The sequence below is a fragment of the Bos javanicus genome, chromosome 16 (assembly GCF_032452875.1).
Source record: "Bos javanicus breed banteng chromosome 16, ARS-OSU_banteng_1.0, whole genome shotgun sequence".
Classification (NCBI taxonomy): Eukaryota; Metazoa; Chordata; class Mammalia; order Artiodactyla; family Bovidae; genus Bos; species Bos javanicus.
Window position 1 is genome coordinate 49,345,295 of NC_083883.1, and position 13,672 is coordinate 49,358,966.

The following is a 13,672-nucleotide window of genomic DNA, read 5'->3' on the forward strand; positions in this document are numbered from 1 at the left end:
TTTCTCGTTTTTATTGCTCAACACTATTCCATGGTGTAAAGGTACCATGATATGTTTAGCCATTCACCTACTGAAGGGCACCTGGATTGTTTCCAATTTGAGACTTTATTTTCCAATTTGAGACTTTATTCACAAATAAAGTTGTTATAAACATTTATATACAGTTTTTCGTGTGGACAGAAATCTTCATTTCTCTGGCATAAATGCCCGAGAGTGGAATGCTCAACTTCAAGGCAGTTGCATGGTTAATTTAATAAGAAACTGCCAAAGTGCTCTGTGGACTGGCTGTAATATTTTACCTTCCCATCAACAGTGTATGAGTGATCCAGGGTCCCCATATACTGGTCAGAATTTGGTGTCAGTATTTTTTATTTTAGCCATTCTGGTAGATGGATAAGGAAGTCTCAATGTAGTTTTAATTGCATTTCTCTAACAGCCAATGATGTTGACCATCTTTTCACGTGCCTTTTTTTTTCTTTACCATCTAAACATCCTCTTTGATGAAATGTCCCATCATGGCTTTCAGTTCAGTTCAGTCGCTCAGTTGTGTCCGACTCTTTGCGACCCCATGTATCGCAGCACGCCAGGCCTCCCTGTCCATCACCAACTCCCGGAGTTCACCCAGACTCACGTCCATCCAGTCAGTGATGCCGTCCAGCCATCTCATCCTGTGTCATCCCCTTCTCCTCCTGCCCCCAGTCTCTCCCAGCATCAGAGTCTTTTCCAATGAGTCAACTCTTCGCATGAGGTGGCCAAAGTACTGGAGTTTCAGCTTTAGCATCATTCCTTCCATTCCTTCCATCATGGCTTTACTTGTTTCTAATTAGCTTGTATCATTTTTTTTTTTTTTTGAGAGGTCTTTGTGAGTCTTGAGTCTTTTTGTATTTTGGATATTAGCCCTTTGTCAAATGTGTGGTTTGCAAATATTTTCTCCCACTCTTCAGCCTATATTTTCATCCTCTTAAGAAGTTTTCACAGAGAAAATGTAAAAATTTTGATGAGGTCCAATTTATCATTTTTCCCTTTTATGGATTGTGCTTTTGCTGTCAAGTCTAAGAACTATTTGGGAAGCCCCACATCTTGTAGATTTTTTTTTCCTAAAAGTTTTAGTGTTTTCGCATTTTATATTTAATTCTGTGATCCAGAATTTTGTATCCAGGGTTAATTTTGTATAAAGTGAGGATTTTATTTTTGCCTATAAATATCCTTTTGTTCTTGTATCATTTATTGAAAAGGCTGTCTTTTCTCCACTGAATCTGTACCTTTGTCAAAAATCAATTGTGCGTACTTGCGGGAGTCTAAAATCTTTGTTCCTGTTTCACTGATCTGTGAATCTAATCCTTCACTGATACTACACAGTTTTGATAACAGTAGTTATATAATGTCATAATCAGATAGACTGATGCCTCTTATTTTATAATTCTTTTTCAAAACTGGCTTAGTTATTCTAGTTCCTTTACATTTATATATGAATTTTAGAATTATCTATATGTTAAAATATTTTGCTGGGATTTTGATTAGAATTGTGCTAAACCTCTGTATCAATCTGAAAAGCGACATTCTCAACATATACTATGATGAGTCTTCCTGTACATGAACCTAGTATGTCTTTCATATATTCAGACTTTCTTTGACTCTTCCATTGTGTAGTTCCCAGAATACAAGCTGTCAGGATAACAGGTTTTATTAGATTTGCACTGAAATATTTCATTTTTTAGCAACTGTAATCACTTATGGTTTTGCATTTTTAAATTTCAGTGTCTGTGTGTTCCCTGATAATAGAAATATAATTCATTTTTGTAAATTTATCTCATATCCTGCAACCTTGCTAAATTCACTTATTAACTTTAGGAGTTTTCTAAAATAGATTACAGGAGGTTTTCTATGTAGATAATCATATCTATAGAGATAATTGTATCATCTACAAATAAGAACAGTTTTATTTCTCCTTTTCTGTATGTCTTCTATTTCCTTTTCTCCTGTAGCACACTGGCTGGAACTTCTAGCACTGTGTTAAGTAACAGTGGTGAGAGTGCATATCCTTGACTTTGTCCTCATCTCGGGAAAAACATCCAGTTTCTCAGCATTAACTATCAAGTCAGTGGTAGTTTTTATAAATGTCCTTTATCAAGTTGAGGCAATGCACTCCTAGTCCTTTTTTCTAGAGGTTCTCATCACAGATAAGTTCTGAACTTATTAAACACACATGATCCTCTGATTTTTCTTCTTTAGCCTTTTCTTATGATACATTTGGAGAAGGAAATGGCAACCCACTTCAGTGTTCTTGCCTGGAGAATCCCAGGGACGGGGGAGCCTGGTGGGCTGCCGTCTATGGGGTCACACAGAGTCGGACACGACTGAAGTGACTTAGCAGCAGTAGCAGTATGATACATTACATTAACTGACTTCCAAATATTGAACCATCTTTGCATCCATGGTATAAACTTCACTTTGTCACGGTGCATACTTCTTTTTGCATGCATGTGCAGCTGCTAAGTCACGTCTGACTCTTTATGAGTCCATGGACTGTAGCCCACCAGGTTCCTCTGTCCACGGGATTCTCCAGGCAAGAATACTGGAGTGGGTTGCCATTTCCATCTCCTGGGGAATTTCCCGATTCAGGGATCAAACCTGCATCTCCTGCACTGGCAAGCGGATTCTTTACCACTGAGCCACCTTGAAAGCCCCCATATGCTTCTTTTCCATGTTGCTAAGTTTATCTATTTATTAATACTTTGTTAAGGACTTTCTTGGTCTATTTTCATAAATTATATTGATCTACAGAATTGAGAATGATAGCTTTTTAATAACACTTTCCTGCTGTCAGAACTTCTCCATGAGACCTTCCCTTCCTCCAACCTACATGTTCTTTTTTCAGGACCAGGGAGTCCATGAAATAGCATGAAAATTCTGTACAGGGCCCTGGCACACTGAGGTCCATCAATCAATACTGAACTCCTGAGATCCCTCTTCTACAGACACTTATGACTACTCCTTCCTCACCCTTCTTTTGCTGGAATCTTCACAACAGCTGGTAGAGCCTATAGATCAATTTGAAAAGGCTGCATAATTGGATTTGGGCACAAGAAGCCACTTAATCTTCATCTAAGTTGCCCCAAAGTTCCTTAAGTTTGAATTTAGAGGTTTTACAATTATTTCATGGCAAATAGAAGAGGAAAAAGTGCAAACAGTGACAGATTTTACTTTCTTGAGCTCCAAAACCACTATGGACAGTGAATGCAGCCATGAAATTAAATATGCTTGTTCCTTGGAAGGAAAGCTATGAAAAACTTAGACACGATATTAAAAAGCAGAGACATTACTTAGCCAACAGAGGTCCATATAGTCAAAGCTATGATTTTTTCCAGTAGTCATGTACGGATGTGAGAGGTGGACCATCGAAAAGGCTGAGTGATGAAGAAGTGATGCTTTTGAATTGTGGTGCTGGAGAAGACTCTCGAGAGTCCCTTGGAGAGCAAGATCCAACCAGTCAATCCTAAAGGAAATCAACCATGAATATTCACTGGAAGGACTGATGCTGAAGCTAAAGCTCCAATACTTTGGCCACCTGATGGAAACAGCCAACTCACTGGAAAAGACCCTGATGCTGGGAAAGATTGAAAGCAAAATGAGAAGCGGGTGGCAGAGGATGAGCTGGTTGGATGCATCACTGACTCAATGGACATGAATTTGAGCAAACTCCAGGTGGTAGTGGAGGACAGAGGAGCCTGGTGTGCTGCAGGCTACGGGGTCACAAAGCGTAGGACAAAACTTAGCGACTGAACAACAGTGAATCTGTGCCCTGCTTAACTAAGTCAGTACATTCAAAAAGACTTAGATGATATCAAAAAGGGAGTTTTCTCAGAGCTCAAAGAGTTTACCATTTAATACAGACAGACTCCCATACTGTGGGCTTGCTCCACAGTACAAATTCTTTAATACTCAAGAACAGGTAACTACAAATGACCACTCAGGGCACCTCAGCAAAGTGCAGTCCCTTCACAGATCACACCCCACTGCCCAGAAGTGTGCCCAGAGCCAAGGTCTTGCACTTGGTGAGTTCCCCATCAGTGTTTCCTGAAGGCACAGGGTAGACTGGTCACTGCAAGGACACTGCCCCCAAATCTGCTCAAGAGCCCCCTTGTACCTGTGCAGCTCTGATCAGCTGTCCACCAGCTGCCTTGGGGTCTGTTGTCTCTCTGAGCATTTGTCAGAAGCCAGGTTCTGACATGGTTGTTCAGGCTTCTTTATCCAGATCGTCAGTCCTGTGAACATACCAAATTCCCTCCTGCAGGAAGAGTTTTGTTTAAAAACTAGTCTCTTCACCTGGAGCTGGAACTCCTGATAAGTGCTTGGAGACCCAATAGCCCCTAAACTCCCCAAATACACACCCACATAAACTCCCAACAGACATGCTCACTCCACCCAGACACCACCCACACCATACACACACACACACACACACACACACACACCTGTTTCTACAAAAACATTCCTAAAATCTTCAAGGAAACCAGGCCTTGGTGATTCCCCATCTGTCCTCCTCCCAAGCGCCTGAGGTATCACGGACTCTCAGCATTAGTGACAAGTGCTGGGGGGCGGGGTGGAGGATGGAGGCCCCCACCAGGACAGATCCAGTGAATGTACACTGTGGAGGGAGAGGGGTCCACCAGGAGGTCTGTCACCCCAGGGTGTGCTCACTCCAGGCACTGGCTCTGGGGCACACTTGGGTGGGGCAGGGAATGCCCCCCAATCCTGGGGGTCAGCGCTCCTTTCTGACGGGCAACACAGCTTCTGTGTTCACTAGGCTCTTTCATGGGAGAAGGCAATGGCACCCCACTCCAGTACTGTTGCCCAGAAAATCCCATGGATGGAAGAGCCTGGTAGGCTGCAGTCCATGGGGTCGCTAACAGTCAGACACGACTGAGCGACTTCACTTTTACTTTCCACTTTCATGCATTGGAGAAGGAAATGGCAACCCACTCCAGTGTTCTTGCCTGGAGAATCCCATGGACAGAGAAGCCTGGTAGGCTGCAGTCCATGGGGTCGCACAGAGTCGGACACGACTGAAGCGACTTAGCAGCAGCAGCAGCAGCAGGCTCTTTCATTGGTCTTTTCCTCTGTATCAGTTGACCCTGGCCTCTGACTCCTCTGTTACAAAGGAACAGCTCTGCCGTCCGCTCTTCAAGCCCCCAAAAGGGTTTTATTACAGCTTGGTGGGGGGGCCCTTGGTGGGGGGCCCCTGATGGTATGCTAGGTATGGAGTACAGGACGTGCTAGCACAGCCCTCCCCCCTCTCCAAGCCGAGGACCCCTAATGGCAGCAGCCACTGCCCCCACCCCAGCCCATCCTTCTGCCTCTGGCCCTGGCGCCGACCTGGCATAGAGCTGGCCTCAGCAAATGCCCGCTGTTGAATCAGGAGGGCTGCTGGCCAGACTGGCCCTCCTCGGAGCTCTTACTAATGGAGCAATGGTGCCAACATGACACGCTGGTTGGGCAGGTGGCGGTCCCCAAACACGTGCTTTTCTCACTTCTGAGTTTCCATACGGAAGTGTCCAGTATGAGCCCCCAAATGCAGCAAGTCCAGAGGGAGAAATGAAAGTAAACTGCACTCCTGGTCTCCAAGACTCAGAGCAGGGTAAGAATGTAAAAGGAATCCTCATTAATCCTATTTTAGACTGATGACAAGTGGAAATGCTATTTTGCACATACTGAAAAATTAAATATATCATTCAAGCTGATTTCACCTGTTACATTTTTTTTTTCAATGTGGTTACTGAAAAATTTCAAAATACCAGTGTAGCCCGTGTTATATTTCTATTGGACAGTGCTCCTCTTCACCCCAATAAGGGTGTTTTACCCCTCATTTGCCTGCCCCCATTGTTGAAGTGAGGAGTCTCGAAGAGGAGAAATCCACTCATTTCTGGGTCTGCTCAGCATCCACTCAGGGTGGGGCATGCCCAAGCACTTAGAAACTGAGGAACAAACTCAATGAGAGATATAAGTGAAAATAGAGATCAGGACATTTTTCTGTGCTATACAGACATTTACAGCAGATATGTCTCCTGAACTACAATGTCAAGCTGCACATGACAGCCCCGGGACTTATTTTATTCTTGGAATTTGTACCTTTTGACCCGACCACCCTTTCACCCACTCCCCACCCCTCACCCCTCATCTCTGGCAACCACCAGCCTGTTCTCTGAATCACATATTTGAAAGTTGTTGAGAGAGTAGATCTTAAAAGTTCTTTTTTGTTTTGTTTTTTAATTTCTTTTTTAAGTTGAATTATAGTTGATTTACCCTGTCTTGTTAGTTTCAGGTATACAGCAAAGATATATATATATATATATATATATATATATATATATATATATATAAAGCTCCATCTATGAAGCTTCCCCAATAGCTCTGTGATAAAGAATCTGTCTGCTAATGCAGCCTAAGTGGGTGAGATCCGGGGTCAGGAAGATCCCCTGGAGAAGGAAAACGGCAACCCACTCCAGTATGTTTGGGAAATCCCATGAACAGAGGAGCCTGGCAGACTGCAGTCCACAGGGTCACGAAAGAGTCGGGCATGACTGAGTATCTAAACGACAGCTATCTATCTATTTACCTATCCATCTATATCCTTCTTCAGATTCTTTTCCCTTATAGGTTAATACAAAATACTGAGTATAGTTCCCTGTGCTATCCAGTAGGGCCTTGTTGATTATCTATTTTCTATATAGTAGTGTATATATTAATCCCAACCTCTTAATGTATCCCCCCCACCAAAGTTCTTATCATAAGAAAAAATTAACTATGTATGGTGACAAATGTTAACTAGATTTACTGCGTTGCTCATTTCACAGGTATCCAAGTATGGAATCATTATGCTGTACACCTGAAATTAATATAATGTTTATGAAAATTATACCTCAATTTTAAAAAAAGCATGCATATTTTATCCAAATACAGTGCAAATTCCACAGCTCACATTTAAGACAGGAACAGACATCGCTTAAGGTGTCTATGTGTTACTGACATTCCTCAACATCTTCCAGCTGCCTACCTGCACTCCTATACTGACCAGAATATTCTCTTGCAGATGCGTTGGCCCTGTCTTCCACTAGTTCCTAGTAGGCACATTAACTCTCCCTATTCCTCAAGACAGTCCAGGGGAGGGGAGACCTCAGCCCAGGGCAAGGCCAGTGAATTTGCCTTTTGCCCTCAACTTCTACCCCATGTCTCTCAGGCCTCCCTTGGTGGCACCGTAGCTCCCACTGTCAGACCTATGCCACCTGCCTTCGTGTTCTCTTTTCTTCACTCACCTTTCCTCTCAGAAAGTTAAAAATTGGATGCTCTCACTCCTACTGAACTGATAGTAACTGAAAACTATCGCACTGAGTACTTTCAGTTCTTATCAGATAAGTAGCTCAGATAGTTTTTCCTGAACATGCCTGCATTCCAATTGTGATGAAGTTTCAAGCCAAAGGAATGAATCTCTAATGGTGGAATTGTGAGCACCAGTAAGTAGGGTTGAAGAAGGTCTCTATCTGTGGGGGGCAGAACAGAGTCTCAACCTAAACCTGGCTCTGGCTGTGCACTCCTTTCCTGGGTCTTAGTTTAGAGTCAAGGCCAAGTAACTACAAGGGCAACACTTGGAAAAAGCATGGGCACTGTGCCAGGTGGATAAGTTTACTCATTTACAGAGAGCTCCTGAGCATCTACACAGTGGCAGCACTCAAGAGGTCCTGAAGGGTGAGACGGCCCTTGCCCTCATCACCCACAGCCCAGAGACCAGGGCTCCTCTCCAGCACCAACCAGGAAGCCTGAGCACAGGTGCACCAGTATCCCCAGCAGACACACTCCCTGAGTCTCCAGCGCCAGCTGAAACCCCTGAGGTCACACACAGGGCTCAAACACTGACTTGCTGGAGAGTCAGGCAGGAGGTCTCAGCAGACACACGGTCCAGGCCACTGCCCATTCTGGGCTGGAAACGGCAAGAGGGCAGAGGCAGTGGGCTCTGTTGGCTGACCACCCAAGAGAAAGTGCACCAAATGACAAAAGCCCCAGTGAGTGGACAGAATCAGCGCCTGATCGGCGTGTGGGGAAGGCTGATGCACAGATGGACCCAGCACGGCTGCCACCCACCTTGTCTTGGGCGGGAGGGGAGAAAGAAAGAAAGTAATAGCTTCTTTCAGAGTGCACGTATGGGATGGAGATGCAAATACAATCCCTAGTCCCTCCAGCCTAGCCCCCCTCCAGCCCTCCCCCAACCCCCTGATCCCCCCCACCCCGATTCCCCCCCAGCCCCCTGATCCCCTAGTCTCCCATAGTACAGCAGCAGGACCCTGTTCTTTGCCAGCACATGACACTCTGATGGTGCCCAGGTCAGTGGGTCACAGCCAACAAGGGCAAAATGGATGCCACCATTCCCACTGTCCTCCACCCAAGCTCTCTTTGGGTCATGTTGGAGGTATTTATCTACTATGAAGTTGCCCATAGATGAACAGGGGGCTTCTAGCCTCTTAGCATCCTCAGAGAAACATCACTCATCATCTGGCTACCTCCCTGCGCCTGCTGGGACATCCCAATTAACTCCGCTGGTCCAGAGGTTGCTAGGAGACAATCCAGCTCACTACATCCACCCACCACCAGCAGCAGTAGGGGATGGATCCTGCATGCTCTTCTGGAAGGGGCTTTGGAAGAGGCCCTGAAGAAGTACCCTACTATGCCTGGCTCATTGCTTGTAGAGAGTGCTGCTCCCAACAGGGGGCCAGAGCAGCCTCCTCCAAGCAGCCAGAAACAATCCAGGCTCTATATGGATAGCCACCGGGGGAGCCAGGACCCAAGGGCTCCTGGAGCTCTGACATGGGAACACTGCAGCCTCCGACTTTCTATGAACTGAGTTAATCTGAGTTACGTAACCACCACTCCCCGCTGGATGGCCTCCTGACGCACCAGCTCCTCTGAATTCCTGGAAGGGGGTCTTGAGAGAGAGTGGAGTCTGGGGCCACAGGGTCTGTTTGCTGTAGCCCCAGTGAGTCCGCCTCCTGCCTCCCCCTCCTGGCTGACTGGCATCGGGCAGGAGAAACCCTCTCGAGCCAGACTTCAAACGTGAAAATCTAGATCAAGGATATATTTGGCTTTCCAAGCTAATCTCTACATCAATTTGGTCTCTACTGAGTTGTAGCCCTTTGAAGAAAACTTGGCAACTACGTTTGGAAAGCAGATGACTCTTACGTAACCCCAGACAGGAGCCTGGGCCTCCGGGAGGCTGGGCAGTGGTCGGCCGGATTGGGGCTTGGTGTCCACCCACTTCATTGCGACCCAGGGTGCAGCCTTGACCCACGTGCTCTGTGCACCCTGTGGTTTCCCCACACAACGGCTGGGGGACGAAAAACTCAAGAAGCACACCCAGCCCACACCTGCCAAACACCTTGACGGTGTCCGTGTTGGGGCTGGGGACCACAAGGGGGATGGGATGCCGCTGTTCCCTCTGAGCGACCTGGCTAGGAGGATGCAGGATGCATGAGGAAGAAGGCGGCTCTTTCTCCAGGGACTGGGAGACAGACATCTCAGGGAGGCGAGGAGCTGTCTCAGCTTGTGCCCTGCTCCCTACTTACTGGCCTCTTTGATGCACAGAAGAAAAAGAAGCAGGTGATTAGAATAAATCAACCAAAGAATAAATCAATTAACAGGCTGGGAGGAGCCTACTTCCCCCTCCTCTGCTTAGACAGTGTGTCCCCTGGGGGGTGGGGGAGCTTTGAGTGGTGGGGGGAGATGCACCCACGTGGCAGAAAAGATGTGAGCTGTCTCCTAAAATGATGATTTATTCCAGCAATATTGTCCTGGATGAGTATAACGGCTACTGACACTCGAGGGGCTCCAGTGGTAATCAATTTGGTGCCAGCAGCTGGAAGTGGGTGAGGACCAAGACTGACCAGGAGGGTGACGTCTGTGGACAGAGCCTCTGACCTGGTCCTCTAAAGCCCAGCTGCAGAGCCCCAGCTACTGGAGGACTTTACAGGCAGCGATGGGGACAACCAAGCCACTGGGACTGTGCACAGAGACCCAAACATGGTACCGTGTGGCCGGCGGGGACCTGTGTGAACCTCCATGAAAGAAGAGTCATCTTATATTGCTACAGACCCTCCCCCACCGCAGGCACACCCAGGGCCTCTGGAACAGAAGGAGCAACAGAACCTTAGCCTGGAAGAACAAGCAGAAGGACAGACACCAGGCCTCCAAGGAGCCCCTAAGGACTCCTGGCAAGTGCTTCGCAGGCTCCGAGCCCCCCATAAAGCTGCTACGTGGAGGGCTGTAGCCTCAGAGGCCACTCACAAGCAGGCGGCCGAACTCTAAAATCTGCGCCGCCTGCTGAGTAAGCATCCCCTTCAAGCTGCTCCCAGATCGAGCTCGGACGCAGCTGGCAGGGCTCTGAGGCCACCTTCAAAAGATACCTTTATCTGCACGGATGGAAGGTATCTTTGGAGCTCTGCTACAACCACCACCAAAAAGGCATAAAAACAGCTCCAAAACACTCAATCTGTTCCTCCTCCTCCTCCTCCTCGGAAGAAAAGGCACCGCACACAGCTCCTTTCCAATGCAGAAGCAGAAATCCTAGCCCAGACTTTGTCTCGCAAGCCAGAGCTGAGAGTCTTCACTCGGGTCGTGCCCAGAGCCGTCTCGTCACCTGGGCCCCGTATCTTATGCTTGCTTGACCTAACCAGGCTGGAAGCCAGACAGCACAATGCCCGGTGCTCACCTGGGGGAGCCATGGAGGGGCTTGGGAGGAGCAGAGGTAGTGGGCTGCCTTCAAGGAAAAACGCATTAGCAGGTCCCAGGCAAGCCATCCCTGGCTTTTAGTGACTGTTACGCTGTGCCTGGTGAGATGCAGAAACACAGACCCTCCAAGCACGGCCCCTTCTCCTGGCCAGCCGGCCAGGGGGTGGCTCTCAGACATGACAGAGCTCTCTCCTGCCAGCCTCCCCAAGAGGTGACAGCCGGTCCTCAGAGGCACATTTACAGAAAATCTCTTGTGCTAACACTGAAGGGAAAAAAACAAAAGGTCAAACTTCAAAATCAGCAACAGAACTATTTCCTAAAGCAAAATCCCAGGTAGACCTCACTCAGGGATGCGTTAGATGAACTGTTTTAGTGAACCACCAGAGAGGTTCTTTCTTCCCGTAATATTTATTCACTTTTCTCTTTATCAAAATATACTAATCTTTCAATCTAGCAAGTTGGTAATAAAGAAAGATGTCGGTTCAAATAACTTGCCGGCAATCAGGAAGGCAGTGCCAGACAGAAGCTGGGGAGGTGTCTGGGAGCTGAAGGAGCACCCTCTCCCAAAGAGGCGAGACCCCTTTGATCTTTTGGAAGGCTCTGGAGTCTGGCTGAAACCCGGCAGGCAGAGGCAGGGCACCTGGAAGGGGTCACTCGGGCAGAGCTGCCCTGACGCTCCATGGAGTCTGCGTCCCAGAGCGGCTGAGCCTAAACCTTATCTAGTCTGAGTACAGGACATCGATTCAGGCTGAGCCAATATCCAGCGCAACCCGCTTCAGTATTAACCTATTAAAGCCCAGGCCGCCGAACACGACCCGGCCACCCAGACAAGAAACGCCGCTTTCAAGAAAAAGGCCAAGGATAACACTGGACAATTCTCACTAGATATTTCCAACAGGCTTTGCCCCGGGACTGGGGAATCGTCTCATAAATCAAGGGTAGCTAAGAGACGCCTTGCGGGCTCCGTCCTCTCCCAGTTTCTCAAAATCAGGACGCGCACTCGATTCCCCCTCAGCCCGCTCCCCCCAGCTTTTATCGGCTGGTGGTGGGGGCGGCTCAGGCACAGGCTCCGGCGACGACCGGGCCCCCTTCTCCCCAAAGCGGGAGTGCAGTGCATCCCAGTGGACAAACTCGAGAACCGCACGCTGGCTTTCGCAGCCTCCGCCTGCGTCCTTCCCGTTCTCCGAGGCAACCCAGGACCCACAACGCACCAGCTCCGCTGAGACCCCGGCGGAAGGGTGACGGATCGCAGGCCGTCTGCCCCGCCAAGGGGACAAGTGTGTCCGACTGGCTCCTAGAAGGGCTAAAACCCGAGAGCCGTGGCAGGCGAGCAAAGTTTGCCCCGAAGGGTCTTCTTGGGTACCCCTGCTGCGGGCATCGAGCTCGAACCCCCGGTTTCAACCGGCCCTGGAGTCCGGGACAAAGGCAAACCCCAGGGCGTTCCTGGAGGGTGTTTGCCCGTAGAGGAGAAAGGGTGCCCTCCCGCGCTCCCCCAGAGCCTCAACGTCTCCCGCCCCAGCTGCCCGCCAGCTGTGCGCGCCCGTCGGGCCCGGAGGTCACCGGCAAACATCTGGATCGGCAGCTGGGAGCCCAGGAGGCCCCTGCTCAGCCCCGGGGCCCCGAGGAAGGGGGAAAGAGGGGCGGCCGTGGCTATCAGGCTTCGGTTTCTTCTAACTCCGCCGGCCGAGCTCTCGCCAGACCCGGAGCCCCCTGGCTTTCCCTGGCAGCCCCGGCCCCCGCCCTGGGTTCACAGCCCGCCGCGCCCAGCGGCCCGCGCCTCCCCTGGGCCCCGAAGAGGCGGCGCGCCGGGGCGGCTGGCCAGGACACTGCGCTGCTGGCGCCGGGAGCAGCGGGCGCGCCCGGCCGGCCCCAGAACCGGGAGAAATGGGGCGGGCACCCGGACCCGGACACGCGGAACCCGGGACAGCCGGTTCCGGGGCTCCAAGCTCCGGAGCGGCTCCCCGACCCGGATCCCGGGGCACCGGCTGGCCTCTCACAGGAGCAGAGAGGGGTTCGCTTTATTCGCATCACAGAGGAAAGCGCCGCTTCAGCCCAGCTCGGTACCCACGCACCCGCGCGCCCACACGCACCCCGGCGCTGGCCGGGTCGCTCACCTGAGTCCTAAAAGCTGTTGAATCCACATGGTCACGTTTCGGGGAGCAGAGCCTCAGATCTCGCTCGCCCCGGCCATCTGCGCGGCGCCCGCGCCCGCTCGCTTCCGTCCCGCGGCGCCGGTCTCCGGCTCTCGGTCCGCCGCCGCCCGCTGCCCGCTGCCCGCCGCCCGCCGGCCGCGGGGCGCAGAGCGAGTCAGAGCGCGGCCGCGCGGGGCTCCATGCCGGCCGGCGCGCCGCCGCCGTTGGGGCGCATGGTTCAGGCGGGGCGGCCCGCTGGGGCGCACATCCTTGAGCCCGGGTGCAGGGCTCGCGACCCCCTCCGGGAGCGACCCGGAGAAGGCAGCGGTGAGGTGAGGGAGCCGGCTGCCGGCCCGGGAGGGGCGCACTCCGGCGCCGCGGCCGCGAGGCGAGGATCGGGGAGCGGCGGCTTCGTCCTCCGGAGCCGCGAAGAGGGAGGCGGGCGGCGCCGCCGCGCACAGTGCGTGTCTCGCAGCGCGGTTCTCGATCCGGCCAGAGCCCCGCGCCGAGGGGGCGGCGAGGTCCGGGGGTGCGGGCGGCGGCGACGCTGGCGGACGCGTTTCCCCTGCGCGCGCCACCGACTCGGGGGGCTCTGCCGGGGACTCCGCCGCCGCTCGGCGCCGCTCAAGTTGGCCGGGGGCTCCGTCTGAGCGCTCGCTCCGCAGACGGACGCGGCGCCGGAGGCCGGCAGGAGGCGGGCGGGGGAGGCGCGCGGGGCGAGGGCGCCGTGGAGCGCGGGGCGTGGGAACGCGCGGCGGCGGCGCCGC

The 13,672-nt window shown here is 51.1% G+C and overlaps 1 protein-coding gene across 1 annotated transcript in view; it reads right to left on the reverse strand.

Annotated features, from left to right (window-relative positions):
• Window positions 1–13,008, reverse strand: part of AJAP1 (adherens junctions associated protein 1) — a 132,666-nt gene extending 119,658 nt beyond the window's left edge. The window contains exon 1 of the mRNA XM_061382939.1: window positions 12,888–13,008. Coding sequence (XP_061238923.1) covers window positions 12,888–12,916 — 29 coding nt within the window. The 5' untranslated portion in view covers window positions 12,917–13,008. The remainder of the gene's footprint in view (window positions 1–12,887) is intronic.
• Between the last annotated feature and the right edge of the window lie 664 nt (window positions 13,009–13,672).